Raw genomic sequence first — 23683 nt, 5'->3', positions numbered from 1 at the left:
GCTTTTCCTTCCTCTAAATACAAAATGTAAATCTACAGCAGCCCTGTGTGACTGTCGAGGAAGGAGCAAAACCTCATGTCAAATCGTGCTTCCTCATCAGTAAACTCTCACCTCGGTGACAAAGCAAATGTGTGCACTGGCCTGACTGCTTTATAGTCTTTCTCTCCAGATGCTTTCTCACAGCAACAGCCTGTTTTTAATGAGGTGTTACAGATATGCTGGCAGATCTGAGGTCAGGCCTTTTAGACCTTTAGAATTTTATTGCCAATGACAAAGCGCACCTAGGTCACACCACAAGAGTCCCTAAGGAACACACCAACACCTCAGCAGAAATCATTAGTGTGTGAGGGTCAAAGCTTTAAAGGTGTAGTCCACCATATCATTATCAACTTTTTGACTTTATTTTCTTCTGTGGAACACAAAAGAAGATTTTTGGGAACTAAACAAATTTGGTTCCTTTTTACTTCTATCATTTAGCCATAGAGGTTTGGAACAACACAACAAGTAATTCAACATGAGTACAATACACCATAGTTGCTCAACATGCCTAAATGAATACAATTTTCTTTTTTGGGGGGTAAACTATCCCTTAAAAATATGATCTTCAAAGGCAGCTTTAGCCACAAATCACCAGTGTTGTTATTGTTGTCTAGAACTATAATCATTTTACTGTATAGCACTGAAACAGCCTTGGTTAAAGTTGTTAATTACTTACTGTTAGCTTCTGATTCTGGCGCTATCCTGATTTTCATCTTACTTGATCTTAGTTCAGCCTTCGACACCATTGACCACACGCTTTTACTTAACTGACTGTAAACTGTCTTTGGACTGCCCTAGAGTGTTTTAGATCATATTTGATGGGTCGCAGTAAATTTGTTTTTATGGATGGCTTCAGATCTGATGTGGATCCTGTTTGTACTGGTGTCCCACAGGGCTCAGTTCTTGGTCCCCTGCTTTTTAGCATTTATATTTATCCTCTTGGTCAGCTATTAAGATCCCTTAACCTCAGCTACTATTTCTATGCTGATGACACTCAGATTTATATACATACCTGGTCAATTTGTGGATGTCCCTCATCTTTCCAACTGTATTACTGAGATTAAGTTGTGGATGTCTAAAAATGTTCTGTGTCCGAATAGCTCTAAACCTGAAGTTATGCTTCTGGGCTCTCCCCACCAACAGCAAAAAGCTGTTTCTTTAGATCTATCAGTTGATGGTGTTGCCCTAGAGCTACAAAGTAAACTAAACAAATCTTGGTGTTAGCTTTGACGACACCCTGTCATTCGAGCCTTTTGTGCAGAACATGGTAAAGACCTCCTTTTTTCATCTTAGAAATATTGCACGTATTCAGCCTGTGTTGCCCTTTTCTGTTGCTGAAAAATTTATTAATTCTTTTATTTTCTCCCAAATTGATTATTGCAATGCTCTCCTTGTTGGAGTGTCTAAACCCCCTTAACAAATTGCAATACTTGCAGAACTCAGCAGCTAGAAAATTAACTGGGGTTAGGGCGGGTGACCACACTACACTAGCTCCCTGTCAAATACATATACATTTTAAAATCCTAATGCTTACAAGGCTCTGCATGGTCTCGCTCGTTCCCAAAACACTGTTGCACTGTTGTTCTTTAGCTGTTTTTACATCTTTTCTCAAAACATAATTTTTCAGTAATGCTTTTATTTTATTAGTTTTTATTTTATATATATATATATATATATATATATATATATATTTTTTTTTTTTTTTTTTTTTTTTTTAATATAGTATATTGTCTTATATTGTTGCGTTTTCCTTTATGTAAGCTTTCATGACAGGGCTTGAAAAAGCAACTATAGGCGCTATATAAAATACCTATAACCCTTTATAAAATAAATGTATTTTTATTATAATAATTTAATCTTTAATTGTTATTAAGCAGAAACAAAATAAAAGTGTTTTAAACTTAAAAACTTAAAAGTTAACTAAAAATTATTGCTATTATAAAGCTGAAGTACACAAATTACTAAAACAATAAAAAAAAAGGATGAATATAATTAATAATAAAGGCAAAATAAAAATCAAAAGAATGTAAAATTATTTTAAAAAAGAGAGAATTAAATCAAAGCTTATTCAAGATGATCCTAAAATACCACTGGAAAAGTCACAGGGCATAAAATTAATTTGTCTTCGTCAATGACAACGAGAATATTAAACCTAATTATAATATTATAATATATAATAATAAAATAACACAAGTAACTCACTGTATAACAAAATGAAAACCGTTTTAACCAAATCTGAAAATGTAAAAGTGCAAAAGGAAAAACAAAAAACGGCTGTATGTTTCTTGCCTGCCCCCTACTGGTTCAAGGATGTTTTTAACCTCAGAAACAACAATTATACAGAGAGGTGTTCAAAAACATTTAATTTTCCTTAAGAAGGAGTCAGAATTACAGCAAACATCAATTCGGTCAGGTTATGATAACCAATAAATAACTGGCCATGTTAATATCCATTCAAAATGTATTTTTAACAGTCATAAAACAGCGAATCAGATCACTATTTGCCGTGAGTGATGACAATCTTGTGCATCTTTTTAAAAAATGCCTTCTGGTAAACTCATAGATTACGATTCAGCTCTGGCAATAGCTTTTAGCCATACGTGCTGGTCCCTTTTTAAAGAGGGTTCATTACACAAATTCATTGGTGGATTTAAAAAAATCACCTTGACCAACTCTAAACCACACCATAGGAAGTACATACTACATTAGCTTACATAACAGGGCCTTTTTTTAAACCACAAATGTACTGAGAAGAGCGAAAATGAAAGGAGAGCGTGTGAAGGCACCCTGTTATTGTTCCCTAAAGGGACGTGGTCATGAGTTTGCTCACTTCATTTGGCACTTTACCAAAAGCACAGTGAACTCTGCTGTGCTTGTTTTGATAGCTCAGAACCATACAGACTTTAAATGTTCCTTATTTGCATATATAGAAAAGGAAAGTGTAAAAATGAGCAGTTTTAAAAATACAAGTGTCAATCTCTCTATATATATTCTTATATTTATATATATATATAATAATATAAACTCTTCTTTAAGTAAGCCGTTTGGTCCTCTTGAGTTCCAAATGTACAGAACAACAAAGACTCAACCTTGATTAGTGTCATAGAGAGAGAGAGGGAGATGCTGGGAGAACGTGAAGTGGTCCTGTAAGGGCACTTGATGCGGTCACATCACCTTTTGTGGAAGAATCGTTGGATCTAAAAGTAGGGCAGCATTGTGAGCTTGTACCACTTGACAGTCTCTCTGCTCAGGTCAAAGTCTTTAAGGCTGAGGGTGATGCCACCCAGATAGCAGTTCTCTCGCAGAGACTCCGCACTGAGCACGCTCAGTTGAAGTTCCCTTTGTTTCATGGTTTCCTTACTGTAGCCGCTGTACACCAGCTGCGAGCAAAGAGAGAAGGAAGTCGTTTATTAGCTTTAGAATAAAGCAAGCATGGGTAAATAGGTAGGTTTTAGTTACCATTTCATTAAATGTCGGGTTCCTAGTTTTCCTGGCGATCTTTGTTTTGCGTTTGGAGGTTTTGTGGGGGTCTGGGAGAAGGTATGTTTTCACATAAGGGTTTGGGTCTGCACCGTCATTTGATATCTGTGTTTGGGAGGAAAAAAACGGATGAGATTTTGGAATGAACAGAAAATTATGGGATCAGTTTGAAGACAGGTGCTTTTGATATTTCTTACCAGGTCTTTAATGTGCATGACCATGATGAAGAGCGTGCTGTTTCGGTAGGACACCGACAGCTTCACCTCACCCTCCACGCGGCCGGTGGTGGGACTCATTGGAGGCGTATCTGCCAAACAGACATCAAACATATGAAAACAAGCATGACAATGTGGTGCGTTCAACTCCAATCTTTAAAATATTTATAAAAATAAAAAAAAAGATTCAATTTAAAATACGACACACATACCTGGAGTTTTAGAGAGTCCTTCAACCCCCTCGGTCTTGTCATCTCTCGCAATAGGGTGGAAGAATGTGTAGATAAGATCACACTAAGAAAAAAATAATCAGTCACATTTATTACACTACTGTTCTGAAGTTTAGGTTCAGTGAGATTTTTTTCTGAAATAAATTATTACTCTTATTAAGCAAGGATGCATAAAATAGCTCAAAAAGGGAAGTCGTGGCCTAATGGTTAGAGAGTCGGACTCCCAATCGAAAGGTTGTGAGTCCCGGGCCGGTAGGAATTGTGGGTGGGGGGAGTGCATGTACAGTTCTCTCTCCACCTTCAATACAACGACTTAGGTGCCCTTGAGCAAGACACCGAACCCCCAACTGCTCCCCGGGCGCCGCAGCATAAATGGCTGCCCACTGCTCCGGGTGTGTGTTCACAGTGTGTGTGTGTGTTCACTGCTCTGTGTGTGTGCACTTCGGATGGGTTAAATGCAGAGCACAAATTCTGAGTATGGGTCACCGTACTTGGCTGAATGTCACGTCACTAATTCACTAATTCACTAAAAGTGACAGTAAAGACAATTTGTATTTAAAACTTTTAAAACTTTCTATTCATAAAAAATCCTGAAGGAAATCAAGTTTCAAATTTTGCTTTGATCTTGATATTTCTTTCAGTATTGATAATAATGTTGCTTGAGCACCAAATCTGCATATGCAAATGATTTCTGAAGGATCATGTGACACTGAGGACCGGAATAATGGCTGCTAAAAGTTCTTTCAATTCTATCATAGAATATTATGATAAAAAAAATTCAGACTTTTAAAACATAGGAGTCTCATCAAAAACATTTAAGAAATTCTGACCATGTTACTAAAAACCACAGAATATTCATTTGAGTGACATATTTGGTTGACTCATCACTCCCAGAGATGAACCAGAAACACTACAATTATTTTGATAATCTATTCAATTTCAATTCACCCACCTGGGTGACTTCTGTTGAACTCCTCATCAGGTTGTGCACATAGCTGCTCAATTCCACCTTCCTTTTGGATGCCACATCCTTGATATGTGTACGACCCAGGACCATTTTACTGGGAAATCTAGAAACAGGAAAAACACTCTTAGGAACAGAGAAGTTTAGAATTTGACAAACCATTGTACAAGCAGTGTACTCATATACCCCGGCAACTTCCACAGGGGGAAAAGGATGGTCAACTTGTTGTGTAGTTCCTGGAACTCATCAAAGGTGCGGAAGACAAACTGCGGCTCATTCTGACCTTCCCTAAGGATCCGTATAACGTACGTCTGAAAGAGACACGAATAAAAGGGTACAATTTTACAATTTCTTGAAGAAGATACTAAGCATATTTTACAAAATACATTATATCAGAATCATTGATTTTGTAGTATTTTGATGAAAATGTAACTATTTTTATTACAAAATGCAGAAAGGTAATAAAGGTAACACACACATATATATATAAATATAACTGCTTTATAAAATGAGTCTCACGTAGTGCTTGTCTGGATTGTATCTCTTCTGAAATGAAAATACAGAGGCATCTCGAATCCTGCCGTCCTGCTTCATAGTGTACGTCCGGGGAGCGAAGGAGAGGATTGGCTCGTCATTGGAGGGAAGCCCAGAGAATCGCAACTGGGCCAGATTATGGATAAAGAAATTAAACTTTGTGGCCACACTGCCCAGACTGGATTCGATCAACCTATAAGAAAAAAAGGTGGAGGAAAAGAGGTATTAAACAGGTATTAAAAATTTTTATTTAGAGAGCAAAATAAATAAACAAATAAACAATACATTTACCTTGTGAAGAAAATGGTAGCTTCTGCATCTGTAGTCTGAGGCTGAAGAGCATCATACACGTATTTAAGATCTTGGACTCCAGTCAGCTCAGGTAAACCTGACTGTGTCATCTGTGTTGAACACGCAAATACAAAATTGATCAGTAAACAAGTAAACACCAAACCAACAAAACTACTAAATGAAGATAATAATGCAATCAGCTTCCTGTCTGTAATAAGGGTTGTGCAATTAATATCATGTATCTAATATCGGCAAAAGCATTTACACAGAGCTCTTCTTGTTGACACAAGATTCCACTGATGACACACAAATGACTGTTTTGTTTGCAATGTGGTGCTGTATAATACCAGAGACAGCAGGTTGAGGAAGAGGTTGGAGTGTTTGCGTATCAAGTTGTAGGCTTGTGAGCAAAGGTCAACGAAAAGCTGGAAGCGACTAGTGGGTCTCTCGCCTCCATTAATGACGTAGGCCATATCAGAGGTTAAGACAAATGGTGCTCGGTCCCTGCAGAGAGAGAAAAAAGAAACGAGTTATAAAACCAAGCAAAAGCACAAACCAGGCAGTCTTGCGTGGCGTAACTCATCATTCACCTTTTAAAACTCCCAATCATTTGTGCGTGACCCAGGAACTTCCCAAAGTCTATGTGGAACATGTGGCCGGAGGAGCGCAGCATGATGTTATCGTTGTGACGGTCACAGATGCCCAGGATGTAAGTGGCCACGCAGCAGCCTGCGCAGGTGTAGATGAAATTCTCGGAGGCCTGGCAAGAGACGGGTTCGATAAGTTTGAAATGACATCCAAACCCAATGAAGCACATAAACTTGGTCTTGACTAAAGCTGCCATTTAGAATCATCCAGATACCTTCTCATATTCATCCTCAGCAGGGTTGTACTTGCGGAGCCACTCGGCAAGAGGTTTGTCCTTAAAGGATCCCGTCACTCCGTTCTCCACCTGAATCTTCCTCAGTGTTTCAGAAGACGGAACCAACTCTACCATGCCTGTGTAACCAAACACAAAAGATATAATAGAAACAGATGCTACTGTACATTCAGAGTCACAACGTCATTTTTAATAAATTCATACCAAGTTTTTACAGCACAAAAAAAGTCAAATCCTTGTCAAATTTTTCCATGTCAATTTTCAACATTCTCTCTTATCTGTAGAATTAAATAGGCCATTTTTCATTGTACCTACAATGAATAGGCTACTCATTCACAACTGTTTGGGGTCAGTAGGTTTTATTATTATTATTATTATTATTATTAAAAAATATATAAAACAACAAGGATGCATCTTAATAAGGTCACAAAAGATTTCAAACAACTGCTGCTCCTTTGAACTTATCAAAGAATCCACAAAAAATATTGTTGCAAAAATATTGTTTAAAAAAAAAAAACTGTTTCAACACTGATAATAAGAAATAAGAAGAAACGTTTCTTGAGAAACAAATCAGCATATCTGAATGATTTCTGAAGGATCATGTTTCACTTAAGAATGGAGTAATAATAACAGGTATAAATTACATTGTAAAATATATTAAAACAGAAAACAATTCTAATTGTAATCTTTTTTCATAATATTACTGTTTTACTGTATTCTTATCAAGTACATGCAGCTTCATGCGTGACCATAAGAGACCCCTCTCAAAAAAATGCAATATCTTACAGACCCCAAAGTTTTGAACGTTAATGTAAATCATAATAGTATTTAAAAAATGTACATATTTAACTCTTTTATTCTAGTTGGAATATAGGTTTTAAATGTAGAGCGGAACATACTGTACCTTTATCTTTTCCAGTAGAGATGCATTTGAAGTTGACAATGCGCAGGTCCAGTCCCTCCTGCAGCCAGATCCGATCCATAATCCGAATCATCTGCAGCGCCAACATGTCCTGCCTGAGATCCTCTCCAACCTGAATTACAGTTAAAACAGATTAAGATATTCGGAAATACCTCAAAAACAAGAGTATCTAGAACTCTGTGCTTACATCTGTAGGTACAAGATCTTTATTCTACTCCTGTTTCGTCCACTAGAGGGCATGTTCATGACTGAGATGAGATTTTAAATTTGGTTCTTTGTCTGTGGCACATTTTTAAGTGAAGTCTAGTTTCCATCAGTCATACATGTTTATAGTTTGAATTCAATGGACGATCCTACTATTGCAATTAATATAAAAAGAAACCAACTGCTCTGTCACTACAGTCAAACTAAGCTAATGTAAAGCAATAACAAACCTCAGCGGGATTACGTTCTATCTACGGAGGCCCTTTCACTAATACTGCACACACACCTTAAACATGACGTTAATCTCGTCTCCCAGCGGGTCTGCGTTAACCAGTGCAATCTTCAGAGGTACAGCGTTGGAATTGAAGAAAGAGCAGGCCTGGTTTTAAAACAAGAAGCATCATGTTACAAAAGCAGCCTCGGGGTTTTAGTTAGATTCTCGTCTTCAACATGGCAACAAAGAGGGTCTTTGAAATGGGGTCAGATCCGACTGGAGGAGAAGAGATGGAGTTCAGTGACACAATTTTGCTGAGTGTGCAAAAGTCTATTATCTGAAACAGGAAGAGGGGGAGTGAGCAAGGACGATAAGGAAGTGAATCACATGTGAACGCTTCCCAGCAAAACGGAACAAAATCTGGCACGACACGAGAACTGAAGAGATCTGTTCCTTGTCAGTGTGGTTTTTGAAGCCTCTAGAATTGCTGATATAATCTATTAATCAGATTGAGAATGGAGGTTTGATAGGGTCAGTTTTGTTGACTTTAAGCGCTCACCTTGATATTGAGTTCTTTTGCCACCAGACTGGGAGTAATAGGGAGTCGACAGCTGTTCTTCTGGAAGACAGACTGTACCCTCTCTAGACCCTCCAGCAGCACCACCTACAAAGAACAAACATTCAACTGGATTTGACTGATATGAACTGCAACCACAGTCTCATGACTTCAACCCAAATCTCCTGGTTATACTTCAGTACAGAGACCAATTCTCACTATTAACTAGTTGCTTATTAGCATGCCTATTATTAACATATTGGTTGTTTATTAGTACTTATAAAGCACATATTATGCATGATCATATTCTACATCCCTAACTACCAAATTAGGAGTTTACTGAGGCATAGTTAATGGTTTGCTAATAGCTAGAGTTGAACCTTTAAAATAAAGTGTAACCAAACTCGTAAGTTTCCAAAAACTATTTCAATCCCCAAGTTGGGAAGTTTGAGTTTGAATAGTTTGCAACAATAGTGTCCTTATTGAACCTAAAACTAAACCATTAAAAAAAAATTCATTACTCGAAATGAAATAAAAAATATTTTATTCGAAATACTGTAGCTGCAAAGGCAACATTTTCAGAAACATGACAAATAAATACCACAAAATTAAACTGAAAACAATATGTAAAAATAAAATACATTTTTAAATATTAACAAAAACTATGATACTAAAACAATCAACCCGTTCAGTGTCCCTGACAACCTCTGCAGTCCCATTTAGCCACTTGATACATAACAGCCTGAAGTAAATCATGACTGATGAATTACTGATGTATTTTTATCTTCGAATAAAATGACCTGTGTTAACCACAGACCTTATTTCAGAGCTTTAAACAACGACCCATTCAGAAACCCTGTGACTTCAGAACGATGGAATAGGAAGTACAGAAATGTTAATATGTTTCTGGGTTTTAGGATTCTTGCAGAACTCTTTTCTCTTTTTTAGCAAAGTCAGACAAAGCCATTACACGATAAAATGTGTTTACAAGTAATAAAGAGCATTGCAAAGAGCTTTCCATCTGTATGTAAGCCACTTGTTCACATGGGAGATAAAAGATGAGGCACTTTATGACCAAAAATATGTGGACACCCTCTTCTGACAGCATGTTTGGCTAGGCCCTTTACTTCCAGTGAAGACAGATCGTAATGCTACGGAATACAATGACACTCTTGAGAACTGTGCGTATTCCACTTTGGGGAGGACTCTTTTCTATTCCAGCATAACAATACCCTTAAGATCCATATAAAAATGATTTAGTCATTGATTAGCCCTTGACAGAACTGTACAAAACAAACAAACAAATCTGACCCCACTGAACACATTTGTAATGAATTTGAACAGATTGTGAGCCAGACATCAATATCTCACTTTACTGATGCTCTTTTTAAAATAAATGCTCAACAGGCACTTTTGGGTGTGGTGTATGGGTTTTCATACATTTTTGCCATATTGTGTATCAGTACAAGGCAATATACCAATATTGACTGGATGAGCTGGAGGGGACAAGGGTTCATCCAAATACAATCATCCATTGATCCAATAATCTGTCACAGGTCATTGTACTAATGAGGAAAAAATACTTTTAAGTGTTTTGCTAGGACTAAAAGTCAAACCGGCCTTTGTTCAAACCCAAAGATTCCTGTTATACTTCTGTACACTTCCTTTATTTGATGTTTATTCAGATCAGGTTTTGAACAGTTCAACTAAATTTGATTTTGGAACTAGCGGTTGAACAATTTAGAAAATCCTGCACTTGTTTCCCAGAAGCCTTTGGTTTAAATTCATAGAACCTTACTGGATATAAGAAAACAAACCAAAAAATGGAGCACAGGATTCTGTGGCTGGCATAGATGTACATTGTTCATTACAAAATTTGGGACCATTAAAACTCTTGATCATTTTAATGCATACTTGCCGAATTAAAGTATATATATATATATATATATATATATATATATATATATATATATATATATATATATTATTCAGCACTTTTATTCATCATTCAAATGATCAAAAGTGACAAAACATTTATATTCTCAAAAAAAGAAAGAAAAAAGAAACCCTGAAATTTTCTAAACTTCATCAAAGAATTGTGAAAAATGCTGCAGTTTCCTGAAATATATGAAGCATCACAACTGTTTTCAACATTGATTATATAATAACAATAAGAAATGTTTTGAGCACCAAATCAGCATATTAGAATGATTTCCGAAAGAACATGTGATATTGTTTTCGTTGTATTTTTGATCAAATAAATACATCCTGTAAGATGTTTAAATAAATACATAAGCGTAAGATGCTTTTTTCAATAATATTAATGCATTTTTCACAGGTTAAACATGCCAGCCATGGCTTACCTGTCGGGTGGAGCTGCTTGCCTGCCGCACTTTTTCAGCCAGAGCACCCAGCTGCTGCACAAGCCTGGTCTGCTTCTCAAGCTCAGCCCTCAGTCCGGTCCCACACAGACACAGCAGCGCACCGAGGATGCGGTCATAACGCTGACCGAACGCTGGGTCCTGCACGGCATCCTTCAGCAGCCTAAGTTCAAACCCAGCAGACTGTATCTAAATCTTAAATTCACTTGTGTATTTTACCGTATTCTTAAACAGCTAAATAAATGATGACAAAAATCTCATTTTGGGGTGAATTGTCCCTTTAAAAATTTACTTTCTCCACCAAAATAACACTGATAGATTCTACTTCCTTAAAAATAATTATAACTTAAATTACTTGCAAAAATGATTAGATTAATAGTGATTGAATATTTTAATGAACTGACCGCCTTTAAAAGGTATGATAAGATCCATTAATAAACAACTTTACCAGTAAAGATAATGTGCAATGTTGACATTTCCCAGAGCTCGAGACAGCAGAAATATCACCAAGGCATTGTTGAGGTGACACTCGAACTTCACTGCCTGCAATTTACCACACATGCTTGTCAGTTCATCACAGAGTACACTTGAAGCATATTTTAAAGACAACAGAGTTATTTAAAATACATATAAAGATATACTTATATACTTAACTGGATCGGAAAAGTTAATAAAAATAAATGCATTTAATATCAATTTAAACTATGATACATTTTCATTTAAATGTAAATTACATGCAATCAAGCATCCAAAATGTACATTCTTTAAAATTTGTACTTCTTTTTCCCTGTGTATAACCAAGAAAAAAGCAACAGAATACATGCATATACGTGCGTGTGTGTGTGTGTGTGTGTGTGGGCGCACCTGCACCAGCTGAGGGAGATAGTCAGCCAGCTCATCATCACTGCTGCTCTCGATCCAGCTCACGGCCACTTTCCTCACCTCGGTGTCAGCAAACCTGAATATAACACACACAACATTCACCACATGCTCAGCTTCCAGTAATAAAGCAAGTCATGAGACTAATAAAATGGTCAAAAATCTAAAGTTTAAAAGCAATACATCATGAAAAATCATACGACCGAAGTGACACATTAAAAAGGTCACATGGCAAATATATGAGAAGGAAAGGAGAAAGTAGGCCATAAAACCGAGAGAGAGATCAGAACAGATACATACTTTGAATCAAGGAGCTCCAGGGCTGAAACAGGCGACAAAGGAGGCCAATGGTGCAGAAGTGAGTGGATCTCACCCATACTGCCCCAATCCCAACTGGGTGCACTGGCCAAGATCTTGGGCAGGCTGTGTTGATAGTCCTGACAATAGTACCGCTGGTCCCAGAGCAGCTGCTTGTCTGCTCGTGACAGCCTGGTGGAAAAGAATGATGGGTAATGTCAAAGCAGACAAAGTATCATGTTTTCCTGTACCTAGCTATAAGTCTGACTGGGTAAAAACTGCATTGAGGGGAAAAAAAACCACAGATACGTCATACATTCAGAAATAATGTAAAATACAAATAAAACAAAACGTTTACAAACACTACAAAAACGTAAAATTTACTTTCCCTCACTCTACAAAAAAACCTTCAAATTTAACAGTATTCAGAACAGAACAGGAAAGATTGCAGAAAAATCTTAAGGATAAAACTAATTATGGTGCCATTCATTCTAGACATTTATTATAAACGCAAAGCCGAAACTATTTTTTTTTTATGAAAGATGGCACGTGTGAAATGCGCTGCACAAATAAACTTGACTCAAGTATCTCTCTCAGTGGGCACGATTCCAAATGTGTCTGCTTTGTGTATGTTTTGCATGCTCGAGTCAACATACAAGTTGCTTTGGAATAAAAGTAAAAATAAAATGTTTCAGAAAAAAAAATGCAACTTGCATACTAGAAATTATGGTACTTCCTTTGGGCTTCAAACTAACCCAAGAAGCAGACACTCCAACCCGTTAATCCATGAAGCATAAAGTAAGATTTAGTTCTGATCCGGCGATAAGAGGCACAGGAAACAACTCACACCTCTTAAATGTGTCTGCAAACGGGCAGTCAAGCTGGGAGACCAGCAGCTGTTGGCACTTGGTGAGCATTCAGAGGCAGGCTCACAAAATGAGCATGGAAAGCTGCCCACCATCTGAGGCTGAGTGTGGTGTGGCTGTTTGAAAGCTGACTGAGCTTTCTATTTCACATCTGCATTTTCAGCAGAGCATACTAAACGAGGCCTGACAACTGTCTGCTTTTCAGCTACAATGTCTCCTTATCAATAGAGACTCATTCTGAAGTCATGGACAGTTCAAAGTTTACTGCAGAATCGATTTTGCTATCTTTACAAGAAAACCTTTAAAATGTAATTCATATAAAAAAAAAATGTAATGGTTCTCTTAAACAGCACGACTCACAAACTGTCCTGTACATACAGATGATGACAGAAATTAATCAAATAATATCTGTTTGGAGAAATGGAAATTAATCCCCTTCTCAAGGCTCAGACTTTAAACACAATGTTAAAGAACTTTTTTCTTTTAAATGAATTATGCTCATTTGTACTTGCATTGAAAGTGTATCATCACTGTTTTCTACTTGAGCACCAGTTCGGCATATCAGAATGATTCCTGAAAGATCATGTGACACTAATGTCTGGTTTTATGTATCAAATAAACCCAGACTTGGTGAGCATAAGAGACTTCTTAAAAAAAATTATAATAAAATCTGACTGCAAACGTTTGAATAGTAGTCTATTTGTCAGTTAAACAGGACAGACCTCTGTACTCTGCTGCTGTGTGAACATAATCTTAGTATTCAGTGTTGTGAATTGGCTTAATGATGTCCATGACTTTTTAATAGAGGTTTTTATACTCTTAGGAGCTCAAAATCACTTCATTCTCAGTTCAGTTAAAACCCTTAAATAAGATAAGCAAGCTGAAGGGGATCCATATAATTGGAGTAACTAGGCAGAACTGATTCAATTACATAATGCTCTCAAAGGCTCTTTTATCCTCCATATCTGAAATAATGCACAGTTCATATGCTACTCAGGCTTATTATAAAGTGTCTGATGTTCAAACAAGACAGGAAGCATGTGGCACTGTAACTGTATCAAACATTCTGATTAGGGATTTAACAAAAGCCCGAATCAAACCTACAAACTAATCCTACATAAACTCTTTCCACTACTCTTTAGCAAGCACTGGTGTTTCCTTCATGATATGCAAATCTACATTATGCCATGAGGTCTTGTGATGCAAACTTACCCAAAAGCAGATGCTTGTGCGCACAGCTTTTCTATCTCGCTTCGATCTCCTGGATCAAGTGGATCTAGAGACTGAGGGTCTGGGCAGCCGTTCTCCTGAGGACCAACATAGAGCACATCCACCGCTGGATTGGGAAAGTCAACCTGTTGATGGTCAGACAATGATATTTAAAGAGGTCATGAACTGAGATATCAAAACCCTTGATGTTTTGACATGTAAGAGGAAGTGGTGAGAAGTGACTGTTTTCAACCGGGTATGCTGAGTGATAAATTAAAACACCCCCAAACCCCCATTAGCTTTTATGACGTGTATGTAACTCGGTAGATGCATGTAACTCACCAATACCTATAAACAAGTCTCTTGGTACAAAATCCGAAACCCTACAGGAAGTCCCTTATTTTGAATGTCCTGTTTGATTTTTATGCAGTTTTTGCAATTTTTTTATGCCTTGTACTTTAATGAACTCCTCCTACAGTTTCAATTGGATTATCTTCAAATTTGCTGAGTGCTATCATAAGGCCATGCTAAATTGCGAAGATCTTACGTTTTCGGCAAAAGTTGCTGCAACTCGGCTAAACAATGTCCAATCTTCGCTAAACTTCACACGTTTGATAGGAGTTCAGTCCTGAACTCATCCATGCTCATATTATGGACTCCTAGCAACATATTAAAAAGTGTCAGCAAGTTTTAAATAGGTAACATGCTATAAACATGCTAAAACATGCTAGCAACATATAGCTAAGTGTTAAAAGCATGCTATGGACCCTTTCCACAAAACATCAGCATTGAAAATCCTCATAGGTTTTTGTATTTTGTATGTATTTTTTTATTTATGTATATACATTTATAACGCTATTCTTTGTATTATATCACCTTTGCATCAAACCACAAAAAAATAAAAAATAAAAAACAAATTTTTTAACGCTTATGCAAGGGTTTTTCTAATGCAGCATCTATGGGAGGGACAGTAAATTTGTCCTCTCTTCTAATTGCCCTTATCGGTCTCTCTAAATTTTGTTCCTTTTATTGAAAGTCATGAAAACACTATTTTGGAGTTTTTCTTTTGCTATCTGAGCAAATGGAAATACAAAAAAATATCTCTGTGGTACTCTCCCATTTACTGCTCTTCAAGTTAACCCAATTATGACAAATTCCACTGCTGAGAAACCCGGAAATGTGAAAAGGGTTTATTAATGCAGTGAAATCTCCCCTATACTTCACACGTTTGATAAGAGTTCTGACCTGAAGACATCATAAAAATATTCAGTTATTATCAAAGCGCCACCTGTTGGCAACAGCACATGTCCCGTTTTACTCTAAGGGTGCTTTCACAATTGGTTCACTTGCCTGGTCCGCACAACGAGTTTGATTGCTCCCCCCTCCCCCTGCCCCTGCTGGACTGCGTTCATATTTTGTAATTTGGGTCTAAACCATTGTTCGTTTGCGTCATCAAGCCAGCAGCTGTTTACCTCGTTGCCTAGTAACAGCGGCATAGGAGAAGGCGGCAAATGCATAACATTGCTCTCTACAATTTTATATATTTACATTTTTGAACCGTTAGTTTTGTTTACAAAGCTTCAGTACATAACGACATTTACGTCTGTCTTACGAATGTACTGCAGATGATCTGAAGAACACTGAAGGCGAACAGAAATGAGATATACAGCTTTCTATTTGCAGCGTGTTAGTCACGCTTGTCAGGAAAGTGAGTGAAACACACACACACAAACACACATTTTCATCAGATAAAACGTCATTAATAGCGGTTCACTTCCGCGATTTAGTACGATTGCGTTCACACCAGCAGCAACTGTACCAGAGTTCACATGAACCGTACCCCAGACCACCCTTTTTAAACGGACTCTGGTACGGTTCACAGGTGCGCACCCGAGTTCGGAAGACAGTGTTCACATCATCCAAACGAACTGAAATCTGACGTCAATCGATCCCGGGTGCGCACCAAAAGTTCTAGTGTGAAAGCACCTTAACTCAATGATACCAAGTTCGATCTGAACCAAACTTCACATGTTTGATGAAAGTCCTGGACTGAAGACATGTCATCATGCCAGTATTCAGTTTTAGTTATAGCACCTCCAGCTGGCAGCAGGAACATTAAAATCAGAAGTATCATTCTTTTGTTTTGATGCTTCGCTGATTATTTTTTTGTCACTTATGTTTTAATCAGGATGTTTGTCCAGTCGGGCAAGTAAAAAAAAAACTTTTTAAACTAGAAGGCTAGTGGCTAGTGGCTAGAAGGTTGGTGGTCAGGTGTAGCTAGACCTATATTCATTATTATTATTGAGAACATTATATACACAAAGAAGGTAGTTCGACCTTTATTCTGCTAAAGTTACTGCAATTCTGAATTTGAATATAAGAATCTGAATGTAAGACATTTTTAAGACTTTTTAAGGCCGTTTATTAGAGAAACGTTATTCAAGACATTTTGAGACTTTAAGGTCCCAAGGAACTCCTCTAATTATTACGTTATGATGTTTTTTAATGTAAAAATTCTTGATAACATAATAAATGGACTATAGAGAACTAAAAAAAGGTAGTTTATGACCTCTTTAAGTGTCAATCAATGTCAATGAAGAGCAACTGACTCTAGATGGAAAAAAGGACAAATAAAAGAACCTGCAGTATGATCCGTTCTGAAGGATTCTTCCCCTTGCCTGCAGTGCCAGGCTGAAGGACTTGAGATGTCCACAAACTTAGCAGCTTGCTACCTCTTGACAGCACCCTGAAACACAAAATACAAGAAGTAATATATAGTATGTATTATGTGTATTACATATTTACTGCCATCTCAAATTTATTTATTTTGCACATGCATCCCAGTGGGATTCTTTGGCTTTCATATAGAAATTGCCATAATTGTTACATTTTTTGTGAAACTTGTATTTATAAATAGGTTCACTCACTTTGAGAGTGAAACAATCAAAACGGAAGTAAATCTCTTTGATTGTATCATAACCAGTGTTACCTAATATGTTTTCTTTGTTCTTCAAGATTTTACATAAAGACATAATGAAGTGATTGCATACTTTTCAGTCATCAACAATTAAGCTGTTTATGGATCTGGCATTATGAGTACTGAATAACTGATACATTACCTAATTACACTTTTTTTGAAAAATGAAAAAAGAAAAAAAAAAAAAAAAAACTTTTATGCGCACATAAACCATTATGAAGCAGTCCTGAAAATTCTACAGCTTAACAATATACTCTCCAAGGTAAATCTATTTTATTTGAGGTATTATTTTATGACTTGCCTTCTGAAATCAAACAGAGGCATGGACACTTTTCCCAAAAGCTCTGGACCCTTCCGCTGCTTGTTGGAATCTGGCGAGTTGTTCGCATTCTGGTTAAGAAGCCCGTAGAGAGAAAGACTCAGCATGGCCTCTAGTGGTAAAAGTGCCACTGAAATAGGGAAATTTATCCTAAAAAAAAAAACAGAGACAGTCGTCACCAACAGCAGAAACGCAGCAATCACGCTGATTTCCTTCTTATTCTAGAAATTGAAGTAGCGTGCCAGTGTGTTTAAGGTGCATTGACACTTACAGTTCGTCCCATTTGATGTGGTAGAAAAGACTCTTGTATGTTCCCACTTTTTTGGACTGAACAGGTTTGAAGAGGTTCCTGTTGTTGTGGGTCAGGGCACATATCAGGTAGTATTTTTCAAAACTGAAAAACAGGAAGGACAAATAACTCTATGGCACGGAAGGGGAAGAAAACATTGGTTTGTACTTCTCTATTGCAAAAAGCATAATTATACTGAATATAAAAGTTAATTGAGACTAGCACACTGTTTGGAAAATAACAATAAATAAAAAAATCAATTTAGTTTTATGCAGAATTTACACAAAAACTGTTTGTATATATTCATTCAAGTATTTGTTTGAGAGGTTTCAAATAATGGCAAAGTATGTTTTTTACACATACTGCTGATTCAAATGTTTGGGGTTGGTAAAATAACTCATGTTTTTGAAAAATCTTTTATGCCTAGGAATGCATTTATTTGATCTAAAATTCAGTAAGAAGCAGTTTTTTTATTTTTTATTTTTATATACTTTCAGTTGTAATTTATTCCTGTGGTGGCAAAGCTAAACAATTTTCTGAAGATTCTTCAGAAAACATTTTAAAAGGCTTTTAATTTTGTGCTCTATGAAGCTTAATGTTTTTGTGGAAACTGATACATGATACATTTCAGAATTCTTTATGAATAGGAAGTTCAAAAGAGCAGCATTCATTTGAAATTGAAATCTTTTGTAACATTATAAATGTCTTTACCATCACTCTGTCAATTTAATGCATCCTTACTAATAAAAGTACTTCTAACTTCTGAAAAAAATTAAAATAAAAATAACAGACCCCAAACTTCAAACAGAATACACACTATATATAACGTTTCATAAATACTGTGTAAATTGACTTGAATCCTTGTCTAATGATAAATGAGTATGAAAACAATGCTATTGGGGCATTTTGATTCATTTTTGTGAAATAAATAAATAAAAATACATGTTAGGCCATTTAAGAACAAATATATACGTTTCAAAATATACACTGAATGTCAAAACTATTAAACATTTAGCTGTAATGCACAGCCCTTGTAGGAAGAGACCATCAGCAACATCCTGACCCTCCAAATATTCATTATCATATAACATTTTTCATAGGTGGCCTTAAAAATTTCAAAAGCAAGTTGGATACAATTCTTTTTGTGTGTAGTGAATGGAAATAATGTGATTCTAAGCTTTCCAAGTTGGTTTAAATGTTAAATGGTCCAGATATAATTTATTGAGGCTGACTGCTCCAAGAGAACACAGACCCTAAATTACTCAAATTATCTAGGATGAAAGAACAGTGTAATAAATATGGAGTAAGGCAGTGCTTTGAAAGTAGTAGAGAAGTATACCTTGGCAGTGAGTTTGTGAGTCATTATCAGTTAAAAAGTGTTATGCGCTTATTTAGACTGCAGGGCTAGATAGGCCAAAACAGGAGGGGTAAATGGATTTCTTTTAAAATCCATTTCTTTATTATGAAAGTATTAAGCTAAAGCTTAGACCAGCATCAGAAACCCTCATGTCACCAGCACTCAAAGGGACACAGTGCTCACCTGCTGACCCAGGTAGCAGGAATGCCATGAACTGCAAACAGAGTGAACTGAAGGTGCTCAGTGGTACCAGAGGCTTCTTTGCTGTCCCTCCTGTCCTCCATGTGCACTTCCATTGTGCAGCCAGGAGTAGTTGGACAGAAAGACCTCAGGTAGAGCTTGGCGAGCTCATACACAGCATCTGTGAGTCCAGCTAAACTCTCCTCCACTGGGTTAGCATAACCTGGGGATCACAAGCAGCAGAGTACAGCATAGGTGAACAAGAAACAGCCACTGAGATGACTTTAGGAGCTGAGCTTACCATTAGCTGAACTTGTAGACGCTGAACTCCTGGCACCAGCCTGCAAAACAAAGCAGTGTTCTTTGTATGTACACTGAAAAAAATTATTAATTGAATTTTTTTTTAGGTAAGTGGTTGCATAAATTTATGATTATTTGATTATTTAAATGTTTACATAAATTTTTTTAAATGCTAACATAAATTGATTGCCACCACTTGAATCGAATTAAAGGGTTAGTTTACCCGAGAATGAAAATTCGTCCATCTTCCACTCACCCTCGAAGCATCCTAGGTGTATGTGACTTTGTTCTTTAAGAATAAACCAGTCGGAATTATATTAAATATTGTCCTTGCTTTTCCAAGCCTTTCAATGGGGGTAAGCGGGTGTTTGTTGTCAACAGTTCAGAAGACGTGAAATAATGTGCGCGCATCTGTAATAAAACGTCCCTCACCTGGCTCTGGGGGGTGAATAAAGGCCCCCTGTAGCAAATCCATGCGTTTTTGTAAGATAAATATACAGATTTCAAATGTAATAAACACTTTTTTTCTCACTTCTGCTGACTGGAGGGAACTGGAAGATGTGCAGGCAGATGTTGTAGTACGTCAGTGCTGCGTGGTTAGTGACGAAAGCGGAGAGAGAGAACAAAACAAAACGCTAGACACTAATTAGAAGCACAAAATGAGGATTTGTGTAGAAATTTGAAATAAGCCAAGGGGAGACTTGTGTTTCTTTTATAAAGTAAGGAAACTTTGTTTGCTTTGCTCCTACATTTCCCAGAGGCACGTGCAATGCATATGTCTTGACGGCATGTTTTCCAAGTCCCACGGTCAGCAGATGTTAGTGTTTATTATGTTTTAAATCTGGATATTTATCTCACAAAAATGCGTGGATTCGCTACAGTGGGCCTTAAAGGGGGGGTGAAATGTTCGTTTTCACTCAATATCCTGTTAATCTTGAGTACCTATAGAGTAGTACTGCATTCTTCATAACTCCAAAAAGTCTTTAGTTTTATTATATTCATAAGAGAAAGATAGTCTGTACCGATTTTTCCCGGAAAAACACGACCGACTGGAGACGTGACGTGTGGGCGGAGCTAAAGAATCACGAGCGCGAGTAGGCTTTTGCGTTGAGAGCGTTTGAAAGCTGTGACATTACCGTGAAGAAAAAAAAAAACATCATCCAAAACAAACCATGGCTAACAGTCAGATTCAGCCCTTTATTTATTATCCAGAATCAGATCCCGAGGCTGAAACTGAATGAGAGCAGCAGCAGCAACGACTCGCTCCGAGCGGGGCTCGAACCCGGGTCTTCCGGCAGGGGAGGCGGACGCACTAACAAGGAGGCAGAGATATTTGAAGCCGTTTTACTCACCGCATGCGGTTCCAAAACACGATCGTGACCCTTTTTCGTTGGGATTGCATTATCCTTAAGAAATAAACGATGTGCAAATCCGTCGTCAAACTGGGCCTTGTTTGTAAAACAAGCATCTTCGAAATGCAGGGAACAAACAAAAACACTTGCACAACTCCGTTGATGCTCTGTAAAAATGAACTCCATCCACTGGTCCCTTAATGCTGTTTTTTTTGGTAATCTGTGCAGTGTTGTCTTGCCCTGGCAACCAAAAACACACTTCTTTTGTGACATTTCGCGACGCTCTCGCTCTGATCAGTGAATGTCTGTAGGAGGAAAATGTGCTCTCAGTGCTCTGCTCTACGGGAGCGCGCGCTCTTCCGGCAGAAGTGCCCTTATAAGGAAATTCCGCTCCATCTAACGTCACACAGAGCCATACTAGAAAAAAACTTTCAGTAACTTGTGACAAACCGGAAGGAGTATTTTTGGAACAAAAATACTCCTTCAAACGTACAACTTCATTTTTGAAACTTTGTCCATGTTTAGCATGGGAATCCAACTCTTTAACAGTGTAAAAAACTCAGTATGCATGAATTGGCATTTCACCCCCCCTTTAATTAACCCCCTGAAGCAGTGTGAGGGCCGTTTTATTACAGATGCGTGCACTTTATTTCATGTCTTCTAAACTGTTGACAACAAACGCCCGCTTACCCCCATTGAAAGGCTTGGAAGAGCAAGGACAATATTTAATATAACTGGATTATTCTTAAAGAAGAAAGTCACATACACCTAGGATGCTTCGAGGGTGAGTAGAAGATGGACGAATTTTCATTCTCGGGTGAACTAACCCTTTACACCAGTTTAGATGTAATATTTAGTGGATCGATCTCAAAATAAACACCTATTTTTATACCATATATTACAACGATGTGATGGCTTAACTCACATTTACCATTTCAAGTAACTGATTTTATTTTAGTTTAGATCAGTACTGTAATATGAGACATTTAGTCCCCGTTTACACTAGTGCGTTTACATTTTAAAATGGTGTTTTAGAATTAAAAGGATCCGCGTTTAGACTAGTGTTTCTGAAACGATCTCAGTCTACACTACATAACCGAAAACGAATGTCACATGACCATTCATGCACACTAGGCATGCGCGTACAAGTGTAAACAAGAAGTTTGTTGCTAGTCACTGGCAAGGACGTCTTTGTGTGGACAGATGATAAGGTGGAATTGTTACTCAAAGTAATTAATAATTACAAGGCGGCAATGTCGGCCGAAATTGTCGATTGGGACTCGACAGACACATGATACGGTTACACGGTTATCAAGGATACGCACAGATCACGTGGGCAGCCACGCCATCGAAAGTCTCCGATTTGGTCCGTTTACACTGAAACACAACCCGGAGTTTTCAAACTAGAACAGGGTCAGCAGCATTTTCAAAGGTTTCCGTTTTCGAGTGTGGAAAACGTCGGAGTAGCGTAAACGATAGGCGTAACCATAGCAAAAGTTATGCATTTTAAAATGAAAACGCACTAGTGTAATTGTATCAACAATCTGTTATTTGTCATAACATTAAAATTGTTACTGGCTTATTAGCATCAGCTACAACTTTATCACAGTGCATCAGTACTTCACACTGAATGTTCTCTGACCTCTGGAGAACGTGTTCTAGGAAGGTTGACCGAGCGTTTGAGCTTCTTGATGGCATCACTGATGGCTGGTGTCTCAACGTCATCCAGTGCGCAGCACAGATTTTTAACAGACTGAATCACACTGTCCACTGTTTTATACTGAGTGCTCTAATGAGAGAGAAATTGAAAGTGAGAAACACTGACATCATCTCAAACACTAGTTTATTTATTTTCATACAGTATAGTATAGCTTGCTGTGTTATTGTTAAATAGCAAGTCACCTCATTCTGAAGGCAGAGATTGACTTGCTTATGATATCCTTCAAGGTATTCAGCAATACCCTCTCTAGAGAAGAAAAAACATGCAAAGGAATGAGAGAAATCAACAAGCACAATCAGGGACTTTAAAGGCCACCCATGGCTTTCGTAGACTTTAGTAGGGGCAGGAGATAAGATGGAGAACATTCATACCTTGTGACTGACTCTTTAAACGGCCTCTCCACTAGGCCAAGGTATTTCTCCAAGACAATAGGGGAAATGTCATCTTCTGCCTGTTAGTGTAGAAAACATATTTATCCATTACATATATCCATTAATAACCTCTGAAGATAGTAATGCAGTGAACAACTAGTTTCTATTTGTTTATTCTAGCCTTTGTAAGAGTTTTACCGTTCGGGCCAGATCTCTTCTCATTGTGCTAAGAAAAAGGAGCTGTAGTTTGATCTCCGTTTCCCACTTCCTGCAATTCTGCACATATTCATGACTGCCCAGACTGTGTTTACTGGAAGATAATGTTAAAGATGATTCAGACATGGGCCAGAGCCAAAAGCAACAATGAATGAATAAATCAATGAATAACTATATAACGCTTACATCTAAATTATAGAATACTAATAATAATATCGATATGTTTTTTCAATAAATTGTTACTTCTATTTAGCAAGGATGCATTACATTAATTAAAAGTGGCAGTAAAGATTTATAATGATACAAAAAAATATATATTTCAATTATATATTGCTAGTAAATAAAATATTAAACAGTATAACTCATTTCAACACTGATAATAATAAAAATTATTAAAAAAAGAGTACTAGAATGAATTCTGAATAATCACACTCTAAAGAT

At 37.2% G+C, this 23683-nt stretch overlaps 2 protein-coding genes across 5 annotated transcripts in view; one reads left to right on the top strand and one right to left on the bottom strand.

Moving 5' to 3' along the window:
* Positions 1-23683, top strand: part of LOC127977209 (homeobox protein aristaless-like 4) — a 539817-nt gene that overhangs the window by 363266 nt on the left and 152868 nt on the right. Inside the window, exon 5 of one of the 2 annotated variants that reach the window (XR_008158159.1) lies at positions 4282-4470. The exons of the other annotated variant lie outside the window; for it this stretch is intronic. The gene's annotated coding sequence lies outside the window, so the exon portion shown is untranslated. Of the gene's footprint in view, positions 1-4281; positions 4471-23683 lie in introns of those variants that run through there. 2 annotated transcript variants of the gene reach the window in all.
* LOC127977201 (phosphatidylinositol 4-phosphate 3-kinase C2 domain-containing subunit alpha) overlaps positions 2386-23683 on the bottom strand; it is a 36108-nt gene continuing 14810 nt past the window's right edge. For all 3 annotated transcript variants that reach the window (XM_052581920.1, XM_052581923.1, XM_052581921.1), the window contains exons 6-33: positions 23225-23336; positions 23027-23106; positions 22838-22901; positions 22578-22724; positions 19585-19624; positions 19287-19506; positions 17729-17851; positions 17440-17607; positions 16802-16907; positions 14165-14307; positions 12090-12278; positions 11775-11868; positions 11359-11453; positions 10893-11073; positions 8533-8637; positions 8046-8138; positions 7538-7667; positions 6616-6752; positions 6344-6513; positions 6101-6257; positions 5754-5863; positions 5448-5655; positions 5115-5239; positions 4917-5034; positions 3947-4028; positions 3717-3826; positions 3499-3624; positions 2386-3419 (exon numbers count right to left, since the gene is read on the bottom strand). In XM_052581920.1, coding sequence (XP_052437880.1) covers positions 3237-3419; positions 3499-3624; positions 3717-3826; positions 3947-4028; positions 4917-5034; positions 5115-5239; positions 5448-5655; positions 5754-5863; positions 6101-6257; positions 6344-6513; positions 6616-6752; positions 7538-7667; positions 8046-8138; positions 8533-8637; positions 10893-11073; positions 11359-11453; positions 11775-11868; positions 12090-12278; positions 14165-14307; positions 16802-16907; positions 17440-17607; positions 17729-17851; positions 19287-19506; positions 19585-19624; positions 22578-22724; positions 22838-22901; positions 23027-23106; positions 23225-23336 — 3616 coding nt within the window. In that variant the 3' untranslated portion in view covers positions 2386-3236. The remainder of the gene's footprint in view (positions 3420-3498; positions 3625-3716; positions 3827-3946; positions 4029-4916; positions 5035-5114; positions 5240-5447; positions 5656-5753; positions 5864-6100; positions 6258-6343; positions 6514-6615; positions 6753-7537; positions 7668-8045; positions 8139-8532; positions 8638-10892; positions 11074-11358; positions 11454-11774; positions 11869-12089; positions 12279-14164; positions 14308-16801; positions 16908-17439; positions 17608-17728; positions 17852-19286; positions 19507-19584; positions 19625-22577; positions 22725-22837; positions 22902-23026; positions 23107-23224; positions 23337-23683) is intronic.

Source organism: Carassius gibelio, chromosome B18 (genome assembly GCF_023724105.1).
Source record: "Carassius gibelio isolate Cgi1373 ecotype wild population from Czech Republic chromosome B18, carGib1.2-hapl.c, whole genome shotgun sequence".
NCBI classification, from domain to species: Eukaryota; Metazoa; Chordata; class Actinopteri; order Cypriniformes; family Cyprinidae; genus Carassius; species Carassius gibelio.
This window is presented reverse-complemented; position numbering and strand designations above follow the sequence as displayed.